General features: G+C 37.6%; 1 protein-coding gene across 2 annotated transcripts in view; it reads right to left on the bottom strand.

The window, feature by feature from the left end:
- Positions 1–1,355: 1,355 nt before the first annotated feature.
- LOC306880687 (apoptosis-stimulating of p53 protein 1-like) overlaps positions 1,356–12,912 on the bottom strand; it is a 69,426-nt gene continuing 57,869 nt past the window's right edge. Inside the window, exons 11-19 of one of the 2 annotated variants that reach the window (XM_079434397.1) lie at positions 11,384–11,497; positions 8,271–8,395; positions 7,711–8,191; positions 5,701–6,437; positions 4,559–4,696; positions 4,338–4,471; positions 4,067–4,233; positions 2,907–3,106; positions 1,356–2,599 (exon numbers count right to left, since the gene is read on the bottom strand). In XM_079434397.1, coding sequence (XP_079290523.1) covers positions 2,558–2,599; positions 2,907–3,106; positions 4,067–4,233; positions 4,338–4,471; positions 4,559–4,696; positions 5,701–6,437; positions 7,711–8,191; positions 8,271–8,395; positions 11,384–11,497 — 2,138 coding nt within the window. In that variant the 3' untranslated portion in view covers positions 1,356–2,557. The remainder of the gene's footprint in view (positions 2,600–2,906; positions 3,107–4,066; positions 4,234–4,337; positions 4,472–4,558; positions 4,697–5,700; positions 6,438–7,710; positions 8,192–8,270; positions 8,396–11,383; positions 11,498–12,912) is intronic. The other variant, XM_079434398.1, reaches the window with a different exon arrangement.

Genomic DNA, 12,912 nt, shown 5'->3' with positions numbered 1-12,912 from the left:
TGAATTCACTATCTTTATAAAAAGCACTTAATGGTTTTTTTTTTTTTTTTTAAGATTCCACCCTTCAAGTTGTTACTTTTCACCGCCGTCAAAACGGTCTTGTACTACCACCTAGTGTCCATAATGGGATACACATCCAAAGTAACTATATGTATTAATTGCGCTTTTGATCGCTTTTAATGTTTGCTTTGTTCCGAGTTGAGGGGAAAACCATTAAATGAGGCTTCCCTTACAAACATTCATTACGGGAGTCTTCCATATACGACGAAGAATATCCCATTTTTATCTCTAAGCAGTTTGTACAAGGAAGGTAAACTCTTAGATATTTTAATTGTGTGTCTATATACACTTTAGGAAGTTAAAATCGAAAAGCAGCCCATCAATCTCAAATGAACCGTATCCAGTAAAACACTACTGTGATTGGCCAAATTGACCGCGCAGAGAAAATACGCACCATGTGACAATACCGTCACACCAACTTCAGCCCCCGTGAAAAAACACACAGAAATCTAAAACACAATCTTAACAGTATAATTGTTTTTTAGACCCATCGAATCTAATTAAAGACAACATCCGGGCCCAAATCATTTCTAATTCTATGCTGCACATTTGCTCAAATTCTGCAGGACTAAATAGATAATTAAGGTGAACGGTTTCATGACCGCATTCTAAAAAAAATAATCGTCATTATAATTATTCTGATGTTGGGTCTTTGTCATGCCAGCAAATCTCTAGATTCATCTATATTTGATTCTCCAAGGGTTTTGACTCGTGACCCCTCATGAAAACAACCTTCAGCAGGGGTCCCTAATACATCAGCTGGAGATCTACCTTCCTGCAAAGTTCAGCTCCAACCCTGGTCAAACACCATTTAACCAGCTAATTAACATATTTAGGAGCACTTGATAATTACAGATGGGTGAGTTGGATAAGGGTTGAAACTCAACTCTTCAGTTGATAGATCTCCAGGAACAGGACTGGATACCCCCGACCTACAGCATGATGTTGTTACTCCTCCCATACTCGGTATGAGATCTGGGTTGCATTTCCCAAAAGCATTGTTAACTACAGGTGCAAGTTCCATTGAACTCTATAATAAAGTGAACTTTTTTATTTGAGTTTGAGTGCAGGGCTGAATTTGATGTGCCCCAAATACAATGCTTTGCTTTTAGAGAACTTTTATCTCATCTTACCTCAATATATACTTTCCATCAGCTGTCAATGGGTGTTAGTAACCAGATATGACCACAACGTTGGCCATTTTAGGCCACTAAGAGCATAAAACCAGATGCTAAAATCAATTTATAAAGCAAAAACAGGGAGAGACTGAGCAATGAACATAACACAAAGTGAGATGATTTCTTGCTACGACTCATTTCTTTTTATTGTTCACATGTATAGAACACAAGGTGCGAGTCACTGTATTTCACAGAAGCCCACACGGGCAGTTTAGTCTAACAGCATCGAGTCAAGCATGTCTCCTCTCCTGTCCTCATCACAGTATTTACAAGGTTAAACTCCACAATAAAGCTCTTCACTGCCTTAACGGCAGAATATAAAAATCATTTCACATGACTAAAAACTGGAGTGGAGTGGAATGGGCTGGTATAATATAAAGAAACATTTAAAAACAAAAACTTTAAAATAAATGTAAAAGCAGAGAAATTTTTCAGCTTAATTCATCAGAGTCATGGCACTCTAGCAAAACCCTCTGCAGCCAACAAACTGACAAAAACGTATAGTGTCAGTCACTGTAAGCTAAATACTTGCTGATTTTATAATGATAGTTCATCTCAATCTTTCTAACACTTCACACACACTCTTCAAAACACTCTTATGCTGTGGAAAACTCTTCTCAGCACTTCACACTTCTGTATAATGCTCACTGCAGTGAAAAAAAAAATCACTCATAACACAACCATACACACTCACTTATATGCACCTTTATGAATCATATACAAGTCCATCAGTATATGGGATTCCTGTCATAGATCAGAATAATCGCAAACTATATATATTTTGTTCTCTGCTCTCATATACTTCCAGTTTATACACTCGTTTTTGTAGATGAGCTATAAAATTCACACACAAGTCCTTTGTTTTAAGCTTGCATAAACTCAGCTCACCCAGTTCAATTCCACGTATACAGAATTTCTCTCTGACAAAGAGCACTGCCTACCCTGGTCTTCTCAGCAAAGCATCATGGGTAAGCAACTACAAATAAAGAAAAGCTCTTGTCAAAGTGATTAGTGCTTGATCCCCAAGGTGTGATGTATAGTTATAATACATTTTACATGGATACAAGAGAGCGTGTGAGGAGTGGAGTGGGAGATACGGAGGCCTTGTGGCTGAGCTGCTGGGGGCAGACCGAGAAACCTGAGGCTGCTTGTTTGGCCTGGTGTTCGCTGGAGAGTGTGTTTGAGTAGTGCGGTTAATAGTGCCTCCAGGTTCAGGGTTTAGCAGCTTCACCCCTTCTGTGGTCCAAGTGGCACATAGAGGTGAAAGACGGAGGTTCAACACCTCGAGACATCAGTCCGGTCGGTCACCCACGAGAATGTTACGCCAGCGACCTCTGACGTGGTTTTATTCTGGGGTAAAGCTACGGAGAAACAAATAAAAATAATTATTCATTAAATTGATCAAAAGTGAAAGATATTTATATTGTTACAAAAGATTTCTATTTCAAATAAATGCTGTTCTTTTGAACTTGTTATTCATCAAATCTTAATGGTTTCCACAAAATATTTAGCAGCACAATTGATAAAGATTACAAATGTTTCTTGGGCAGCAATTCATCATATTAGAATCATTTCTGAAGGATCATGTGACGCTGAAAATAGAGTAATGGGATCACAGGGATACATTATAAAATATACTCTACTGCTATGTCCCGTGTGTGCACCTACCCCTAATAGGTTCCGTGGCACATAGCCCTCTTTGTCATTGAGTTTACTCCACCACCACTCTGTCTCGGTATCATCCTTCCTGCGTAGGACAGTAATGGCGTCACCCTCCTGAAAGGAAAGCTCGTCTGCACTCTGAGCCTCATACTCCCACAGCGCGTACACGACTCCCTTATTCATCACTCCCAACTTCTCCTGCACACCTGTAAACACACACAGAGAAAAAGGGCTTAATAAGGCAAGGTAATATCTCATTCAGTATGATATTACAGCATTAACATGAGCACCACACAAAAATATTAGTGAATACTGAGTAATACTCTTGATCAACAGAAACTGCTTTTTAAAAGTTTGGGTCGGTAAGATTTTTTTTATATTTATAAAAGTATCTTATGCTCACCAAGTCTGCATTTATCTGATCAAAAATATAGTAAAAACAGTAATATTGTAAAATATTAAAATAACAGTTTTCTCTCTTAATATATTTTTAAATGTAATTTATTCCTGTGATGGTAAATCTGAATTTTGAACTCTAGTCTTCAGTGACACATGATCCTTCAGAAATCATTCTAATATGCCGATTTGCTGCTCAAGCAACATTTCTAATATTACGAATATTTGTAATATTACGAATGTCTTTACTGTCACGTTTTATAAATTTCATGTGTCCTTGCTGAATAAAAGAATTTTACTGACCCAAGACGTCTGAATCATAGTGTACTTAATATGTTAATAGGACCTTTCTAGAATTCTTACAGTACATCGATTATGCCTAAAAGCTCGACAACGATTAAGTAGTGACGGGAGAAGTGAGGCTTTTTAAATGTAATAATCAAGTGATTCCTGTTTCTGAGCTCTAAACTCTGTACTCTGAGGACATCTGCTGGTTAAAGCAGTGTAAATACAATGAGAACGTCCAATGCCATTTTCTACAAACAAATCTATAATATCACTAAATATCAAACAGACATTATCTGTATATGTAGTCTTTTATTCATTTGTAGCTTTATTTGTTTTTGTAAAAAAGTATTTTTCATCCTTATTTCTTTAAATAAGCTATTTGGTTTAAAATCGTCAACTTTCAAATCATCAGAGATTTTCATGCATTAAGTGAGACTTGAGCCTCTCAAAATTCCCTCAGAGGAAAAGAAAGGCACTCTTACCATAGAGAAACTGTGAGCACTGTATGTAACCCTCCTCCATCTCCTCACATTTGTCTGCTGCCGTCTCCACATCACTGATAGTGGTGGCAAAGATGGCAGCACCAGACTCCACCAGTATCTTACACAGGTGCACGCTGTTACAGGAGGCGGCACAATGCAAGGGCGTCCTACACATACAGACACACGTCAGTGGGTGTCAGTTCAAACCCAGTTAGCTTGAACAGACTGATCAATCTCTTTCACACTAACAGACCCAACAAAGTATCCTCACCAGCCATCACTGTCAGCTGCATTTACATTAACACCAAAGTCCAGCAGGAACTTGACGATGTGGTGGTGTCCGGCACACACTGCGTTATGGAGGGGTGTGATGCCCTCATCATTAGGGGTGCTGGGATTGTCAACCTTTAAAATGAGAGGAATTAAATAAGTATTTGTTAATTAAATACGGGCAAAATAAAGCAAGGTGTAAAGCGTGTTCACATAGCATACCTCATAGATTATCCTTTGTACAAGGTCAAACTCGCCCTCCAGTGAGGAATCCAGTAGCAGAGCGAGCGGGTTAAACTTCACTCTAAGGCCGTGACCCGTCCGCTCCGAGTCGGGTTTCTTTAGGTTCGTGCGTTTGCCCTGTTGAGGACATGGATCATTAGGCTTTGTTCACGCAACACACAATCTGATTTGCTTTTCAAATCTACTCTTTAGGACTGGTTGTCCTCCACGCTGTTGCAAGCAATATAATCTAAAGGAAATAGAAATCTTTTGTAAGATTATAAATGTCTTTACTGCAAATTTTGCTCAATTGAATGTATACTAGCTGATTAAAAGTATTATTTTCGGTTACTGACCCCAAGCTTTTGAACAGTAGTGTAGTCCCTAGTGAAAAATAAATATACTAAAATGTATTTGAAATACATTTATTTCATGCTAAGTATACTGCAAATACATTTACAGATTTATTTGCTTAATAAAAATACCCTGCAATGGTACTTTAATAGACTTTAAGCATACCAGATTAGTATACTCAAAGGCCGATATTATTCAAAGATCACACAATCCTCAAAAATAATGACATAAAAACACATTTTAGGCATAATATTAAAAAATGTGCATTGTGCAAAAGTAGTGCAAATATTTTTATATCAGTAATTCTTGAGCGATATGCAAGTAAATAATAGATTTGAACTATACTTAGTAAACTATTTTTTATTAGGGGAATCTGTTACATATACGTTGTTACCTGAATGATGAGAAAACTACTCAATGTGACTGAAATATATTTCACGGTATATATAGCGGTTTTAATGTAGTTTTTACACACACACAAAAAAACTGATTTAAAAACAACTGATGTAATAATTGCCGACTTAAAATTGAAATCAAATTTCCACCTTTTTCTTAAGTCACCAAAGTTAAATAAATATATATATTAATACTAAACTTCTAGATTGAATTGAAAAAATAAATAAATAAATAAACAGTATATTATTCTGCAATAATGATGATGATTATTACATTTTAAACAGTAAATATTGCCAAAAGGCAAAACTGCAGTGCAGGAAATGAAATCTAAATGGATTTAGAACTAAAAATGATTCATACGCAAGGTTGAATGTGTGTATCAGTAAACTGACCGTGGGCTGGGATGAGGGACAGGTGTCTGCTTCTTCAGGTGTACTGGCCTCAGCTACAGGACTGGGCAAAATTGCTAATGTTTCAGCAGGATTATTGTTACTGTCTTCTGATGGTTCTGGTTCTGGAGGTGTTAACGTCTCAGCCGCTTGCTCTGGGGGCTCATTATCAATGGCATCACCTTGCGGGACAACATCCTCAGCAACAGCGCCCTCAGAGGGCACGATGGGCGTTTCTAAAGGTGGATTCCCATTGTCTGCATCAAAGAGCATTTCACCTGTGGCCACGGAGGGCTGGTAGAATGGAGTCACTCCTCCACCTCCACTCACACCGCCCATTCCTCCTTCCATCCCTCCAGCCAGGGTGTTGAACCGCTGATAGAGAAGTTTCTGGATGTTGGGCCCATTGGGACCCTCTGGCTCCGTAATCGAGCTGCGCTTCTTAAGTGGTCGTGGAGCATTGGCCAGTTTCTTGCGCAAGGCCTCCAGCTCAGCATCGCTCTGGTAGCGCATAGGGGAGTGCACCATGGGTGTGAGTTTAGTGGGGCTGAGAGGTCGCGGGATGTGGTCCACGTTGGGTGGGGGTGGCTCAGGAACACCCATAATTTGACCCTCAAGGTCCAGCTCAACATCCAACATGTCTCCTCCTGGACCCTGCAGGGCAGGAAAGGCCCCAGAGCCCCCAAAAAGTAAGGGAGAGGGGGGTGCAGAGCTAGGAGGCAGGACTGGCTTGCCATATACTGGAGAGAAAAAGAAGAACAAAATAGTCTATTACATTGCACTCACAAATAAAACACACTTAAGAAATAAACCACTTCATTCACATACTGCAGTACACTCTATTGCATCTGTCTGTGCAGTTTTTAATTATTTTTGTTACTAGGGCATTGTTGACTGCTGCAATTTTTCTAGCCGTTTTTTTCAATCTTTCTTGCTGTGAGTGGTGCATTTTTAAAGACGTTGTGTCAAGTTAAAATGCGCTGTGAGACACCAGCATCCTGCTCCATTCTGTCGCACTGCATCTAGTCTTTTTTAAAAAACACAAGACGGGTCCAAAAAGAACATTGCCTGTGTAAAATGATTTTTTTAATATATTTTTTTATTACTGCATGAATAATACTTTCTTAAAATCCCAAGAGTGACCTTTCACTCTATGCATATTTATAGGTGCATCCAGACCTTTTTTCTCTACTATAGTTTTCATGTGTTTATTTTTAATTTTACAACAATTTTACACATTATTATAAACAGTTTTAAACACACTTAAAACTGACTTCATTTATTATCTACAGAGCTGTTTCTGGTTATGTTGAGGACTTTATTTGTTGAACTGCACAGTTATTTTCTTTTTTGTTTCACAATTATATATTTGTAATTACATAAATATAGAATTATATATTTTTAAATAAAAATGTACATTAATTTACAATTAAAGTAAAATATAAAAATATATTTACGTAAACATTTAAAATATAAATGATAGAATTCATTTAAATATTTCAAAGAATATTAATTTTTATTAATATAATATTTGGCAACACTAGATTAGGGAACACATTCACTAATAACTATTAAATATCAATTACGTTTTCACTCAAACTCCTAATTTACTGTTTATTAATAGTTAGTAACATAGTTGTTAAATTTAGTTTTAAAGTTTTTGTTGGGGTAGAATTAAGGTATCTAGAATAAGGTCATACAGAATAAGGCACTGATATGAGTTTTATAAGTATTTATAAACAGCCAATATGCTAGTAATATGCATGCTAATAAGCAACTAGTTAATAGTGCGAATTGGTCTTTAAAATAAAGTGTTACCTAATATTTTTTACTAAGTATCAAGTTTGAAGTCTCCCTGTATAATTTTACACTAAAGATCTGTATCAACACCCTATCCTGATGTTAACTCCCTGTAACAAAAGACTGAAGGTTCTTTTAACTTAATATACTGCATATACTGTCAGAATAAGTAGAAATTTGAGGTTTAATATTAAATCATTTTCTGATGTGTACCTGCTTTGACTGCGGGCTTCATGTTCAGAGGGTAGTTCTTGGGGGCTGCTTGTTGTAGGTACATATGGTAGATGGAGCTTGAGTTCATAGTGGTTGGGCCTTTTCTGGGTGACTGCGGTCTGGAGCCCTTATCTGGGATGAACGGCCTTACCGCTACAGCCAGAGGAGGGTCTGGCCTCTCACTGGGGGGGAAAAAGGGTGGACTGGGCTGGAAGGTGGGACTGGGGGGCACAGAAATGCGCTGCTGGATCTGCTGAGAGGAAGAGCCGGTGGCCGCAGGGAGAACACGGGGCCAGGCTGGCTGCGGCGGTGGGTTAGTGGGTAGGCTGGGCACCGGTCTGAGAGGAACATCCTTGCGTCTGTCCAAAGAGCTGGTGGAACCCGAGTTGGCAGACGAGAGGGGGTGGTTGCTGGTATGGGCTCCGTATGGGGGAGGCTGGGGCTTATTGAGGGGAGGAGCTGAGCCCATTTTACTGGAATCCTGAATTTAAAACAGACACGGTAAAATCACTGTAAAATTATAAGACAGCTATTTATGTGTGTGAGCAGGTCTAAGTTACCTTATCTCCAGGAGTGCCTGCAGGTGATGCTGTTTTACTGGTTGTATCAGTTCCAGACTCCTTCCAGTCTGGTGCTTTGACTGATGTGTTGCTCTTGTTGAGAGTGGGCCAACCGGCATCATTTGCTGAAAATGGAAAGAAAGGAAGCATTAATACAAGATCAGACAGAACCCCTCACAAGCACATTTAATATTAGAATAGTGACTAACTGCATTTTAATATACTAGACATGACTTCTAAAGATGTCTAGGTATGTTCTTGAGTTAGGAGACATGAAGTATAACAGTCTTGCATATGAAAAACAAGTTTGTCTGGAATAGAAAAGAGAGGGGCTCCTGACATCTACAAGAACAGCTCAGATGACTTCTATTTTTTTTTTATTTAATTGTAAGCTCAGTCAACTGCATGATATATTGATGACTTCAACAGAGCTTAAAAGTCAGTCCATATGAAACTCAAGCCAAACAAAGAAAAAGACTGATTAAAGCAAACTGACTGAGCCACCACTCTACAGACTTAACTTCTCTGTCTATTGTGTGTGTATTTTGAGTTAATTCAACAAGTTAGCTGAATGTTAGGGTTAGGATAAAATGGAGCCAGTAATTTAGTGGGTTTAAATGTACAGAGGAATAGGTAGAGAGCCCAGTGAACCTTATCAGGGTAGAGTTTCTCATCCCAGTACACACATTCACTCTCACTCATGAGACCTCATTACATTCTTAAACACACAATCATATACACACATACTCCCAAAAGACAGGATCAGCAGCTTTTGACTCGTATTAAATTGCAGTAAAGAGCAAATAAACAAGAGTGAACGTAATTGACCAGACAGAGGGATCTAGTATATCATTAAGGTTCTGTTGCTCATGAAAAACGTGTAATTTTGACTTCTGCCTTAAGCCATGTTTTGTCTGGAAAACTGCCACTCTGCAATTTTTAAAAGTGGATAGGAATTTTAACAGAATCACTCCTACTGCTTAATTAAATAAAGTTAGTTCAATAATCTCTGTAAGAGACCCACAACAATATTCAGTTTGCTTAGAACAAGATACATTGGAGACCAAAGTCTGAGATCAGTGGAAAATTTAATTATTTGGAAATTTTAGTTGAATAAAGTTTTCATTTTGAATTACTACCTTTCAAAGATTTTTTTTTTAAAGAAATTAATATATTCATTCAGTAAGCACATTAAATTGAAAAGGTAAAAGTAAAGGCTTTAACAATGTTACAAATATTTCCATTTTAGATAAATACTGCTCTTTTAAATATTAATGAAACCTGAAAAAGTATTATGGTTTCCACAAAAAATATTACGTCACAACTGTTTTCAACAGTTAATAATAATAATAATAATAATAATAATGTTTCTTAGCACCAAATCAGCATTCCAGAATAATTTCTGAAGGAACATGTGATACTGAAAACTGGAGAAATGGCAGCTGAAATTTCAGCTTTGTCATCACATACAAAACCATGATCCGCACTCACATGAAACAGTCTTTTCTTTTCGTTTTATTCTACATTTATCACAAATAGGACAAGGACACAAACGTTTCAGCTCAAAGGCCTTCCTCAGTGTGTTAAACAATACAAATCCTCCACCCACTTTTTATACAAGGTTGTTTCCCGTGCAGAAATTGTGCTATGTGCAGAAATTTGTTGTATCGAGTTCATATGTTCAACAACACGAAAATCCTTTTAAAATTACATCTTGTATTACCTGTCCAACTCATAATGTGATCTATATGTTAAAAATGTCCTTGTCAAAAAATATATTTATATACGTAAATCATCGCATGAAATTACGAATCAATGAACATAAGTCAAGTATACGACGACAAGACATAACTTCTTCAGTAGCCAGACATTTTAATGTATAATGTATAGGTATAGAGGAAGTTAAGAAGAGGAGGTAATATAAATAAAGAATTAATGAAACCAGAAGCATTTTGAATCCATAAACTTAAATCACTTACTCCAAATTGCATGAATGAGGAGTTGGATCCTTCTGCTTACCTTTAATGAATTATAATTAGTCTAATCAATATGTAATATTTAGTGGAGTAGATCTCAAGCATTCAGTGTGAAAATAAGTGATTAATGACGATGCATATCTGATGATTTTAATCATTGAATTTTCCATTGTTAAAAGTAAAGACTGCTGATGGTTTATTTTAACTATTAGTATATTCAAGAGTGATAAAAATTAATTCCTGGGTAATTTATGTTCGAATAAGAGGTATATTGCTATGCAATGGTGGTTACGATAAGGGGTGTGGCATTTAAATGCAAGTTGTTGTATATTGAAATTGAGTACGCAAGCTTATAATGAATGAGCATTGGTAAATGAACGATGATGTCAAATTGGTGATTTAAAAAGTGGGTGGAGGATTTGTATCGTTTAAACACACTGAGGAAGGCCTTTGAGCCGAAACGTTTGTGTCCTTGTCCTATAGGTGATAAATGTAGAATAAAATGAAAAGAAAAGACTGTTTCATGTGAGTGCGGATCATGGTTTTGTATAATAAGTGATTTAATGGATTAACGCACCTAAACGAAAGATCAAGCGACGGAAGAGCGCAGTGCAAACAACTTTTGAGGAGCTTTGTCATCAGAAATAATTCCATGTTAAAATATATTTAGATAGAAAACAAATTATATACATTTTAAATATTTACAATATTACTGGTTTTGTTGTATTTTTGATTAAATAAATGCAGTATGGTGAGCATAAAAACAAAATCTTACCAACCCAAACTTCTGAACGGTAGTGCATATTATTAGCATAACAATGGAGTAGCATTTAAATGAAAAACAAAACATGAATTTCAAAATGTCTTAGTTTTTGGTTTAACTTCCTTTTGCTTTAATGACAGCAGCAATCCAGCTGCATGAACTCCACAATTGTGTGTTAAACCTGATGATCATGTTATCCAGCATGATTTAAGATGATCTAAGGAGCATTTTGAACTTCAACGGAAGCAAGAGTCATATTAATGACAGTAACAAGCCACACTAAGACTTGGTTGACTGCTTTGATCCTGCTCAATACACTGAATAAGGTTCATAGGCCGTTCCTCCGGCCCTCTATCAGACACCTTCCCACTCACAAGAAGCGCCGTCCAACCCTGCCGCAGAGCCGGTGACTGGGGGTGGAGCGATCGGGTCCACTATGATGTCTAAATCAGAGACCTTCCAGGGGCCGGGAGGCTTTCTCACTCCATCTAATCCCCCCCCAACAAATCCCACATCATCAAAGTACAGGGACAGGAAAAAGAAAAGAGACACACATACACGTATGCACAGCACAGAACAGAAACAACACAAGAGGTTAGAAGTGAAGAAAAAGAGAAATCAACTTCATAAACAGCAATTGAGGAAAACTCACAGGAACTCACAGCAGGAAGTGATAGGATACATGCTGTGGTTTTTAAGAGAAGTACCAAACCACTTTATTTACATTTATGCATTCAGCAGATGCTTTTTTCCTATGTGACTTTCTAGGTATATATTTAATTAGCTTATGCATTCCTTGGGAATTGAATCCATGACCTTGGAGTTGTTAGCAACATTCTCTACTGTTTGAGCAATAGGAATGCTGTAGCACTTAACCGAACACCATTGTAGGAGCTAGTCTTATTAAGCCCAAATTATACTTTGGTTTTAACTCATACTAGGTAGCGTGCATGACGTAAATTTCGTTATCTGCATAGTATGTGCATACTTCCACATACACATTTTTAGTTGGTCCACAAGGTGGCAACACTAGCCCTGGCCATTGTTTCACAGTCAAAACAGAAATGAAAGAGTCAGGACAACAAGCTATTTGAGACTGCAACAACAACAGATGCCCGTGTTGATGAACGCTTGACTGAGGGGCCTAAGAGAGACTTGCAATTTTTGTTTAACAGTGTACAAAGACATTTTATCAGTCATAACTTCTAGAGAGAAACAGGGCAGACAAAGATTAAACTTTCTAGTGTGTATGTGTCAAGTGCCTAAGTTCATGCAAGCTAAATGAAGTATACTGCGAAAGGATATGGCGTTTAGATGTTTGCATACACATCAGTGTTCACATCAAAACTTAAGTATACTTTGGGCTTTAGACACAAATCACGCTTTCAAACTGATTTACTACCTGGCTGCTACACAGTCCATCACAAGTTTAAAAGATCATCAGATCCTTCAAAATCTTTTTTTTTTTTTGTCTGAGGCAGTTAAGGAAGTGAAGTAGACATTCATAAGCATAACTACTGTTGTGTCTGTCAAATAACTGGTGCTTGTTACTTTTGGGTGATCAAATGCTCTAAGACATTTTCAATTCTCAATTCCAGTCCTCACGTACCCCCACTCTGCATATTTTGCATGTCTCTCTTTGTTAACACACCTGATTCAGATCATCAGCTCGTTTGAAGTCAGCTCCGTGCATGAACTGTGTTTCCGACTGACATGGTCCCTATACAGTGTCCATTGCTCCCTACTCCCTGAGCAGGGGAAATCCGTTGAAGTTTACTTCACTTCGGAACATTCATTCACGGATTTGCGCTGCGCCACTGCCTGCTGCGTCTTCACACACAAACGAAACTTACTAGAGAAGCGTGAAGTGTGACATAATATACCTCTGTAAATAAATACAATT

This window comes from Barbus barbus (genome assembly GCF_936440315.1).
Source record: "Barbus barbus genome assembly, chromosome: 14".
In the NCBI taxonomy this organism is placed as follows: Eukaryota; Metazoa; Chordata; class Actinopteri; order Cypriniformes; family Cyprinidae; genus Barbus; species Barbus barbus.
The sequence above is the reverse complement of the archived record's forward strand: the minus strand, read 5'-3'. Positions and strand labels throughout refer to the sequence as shown.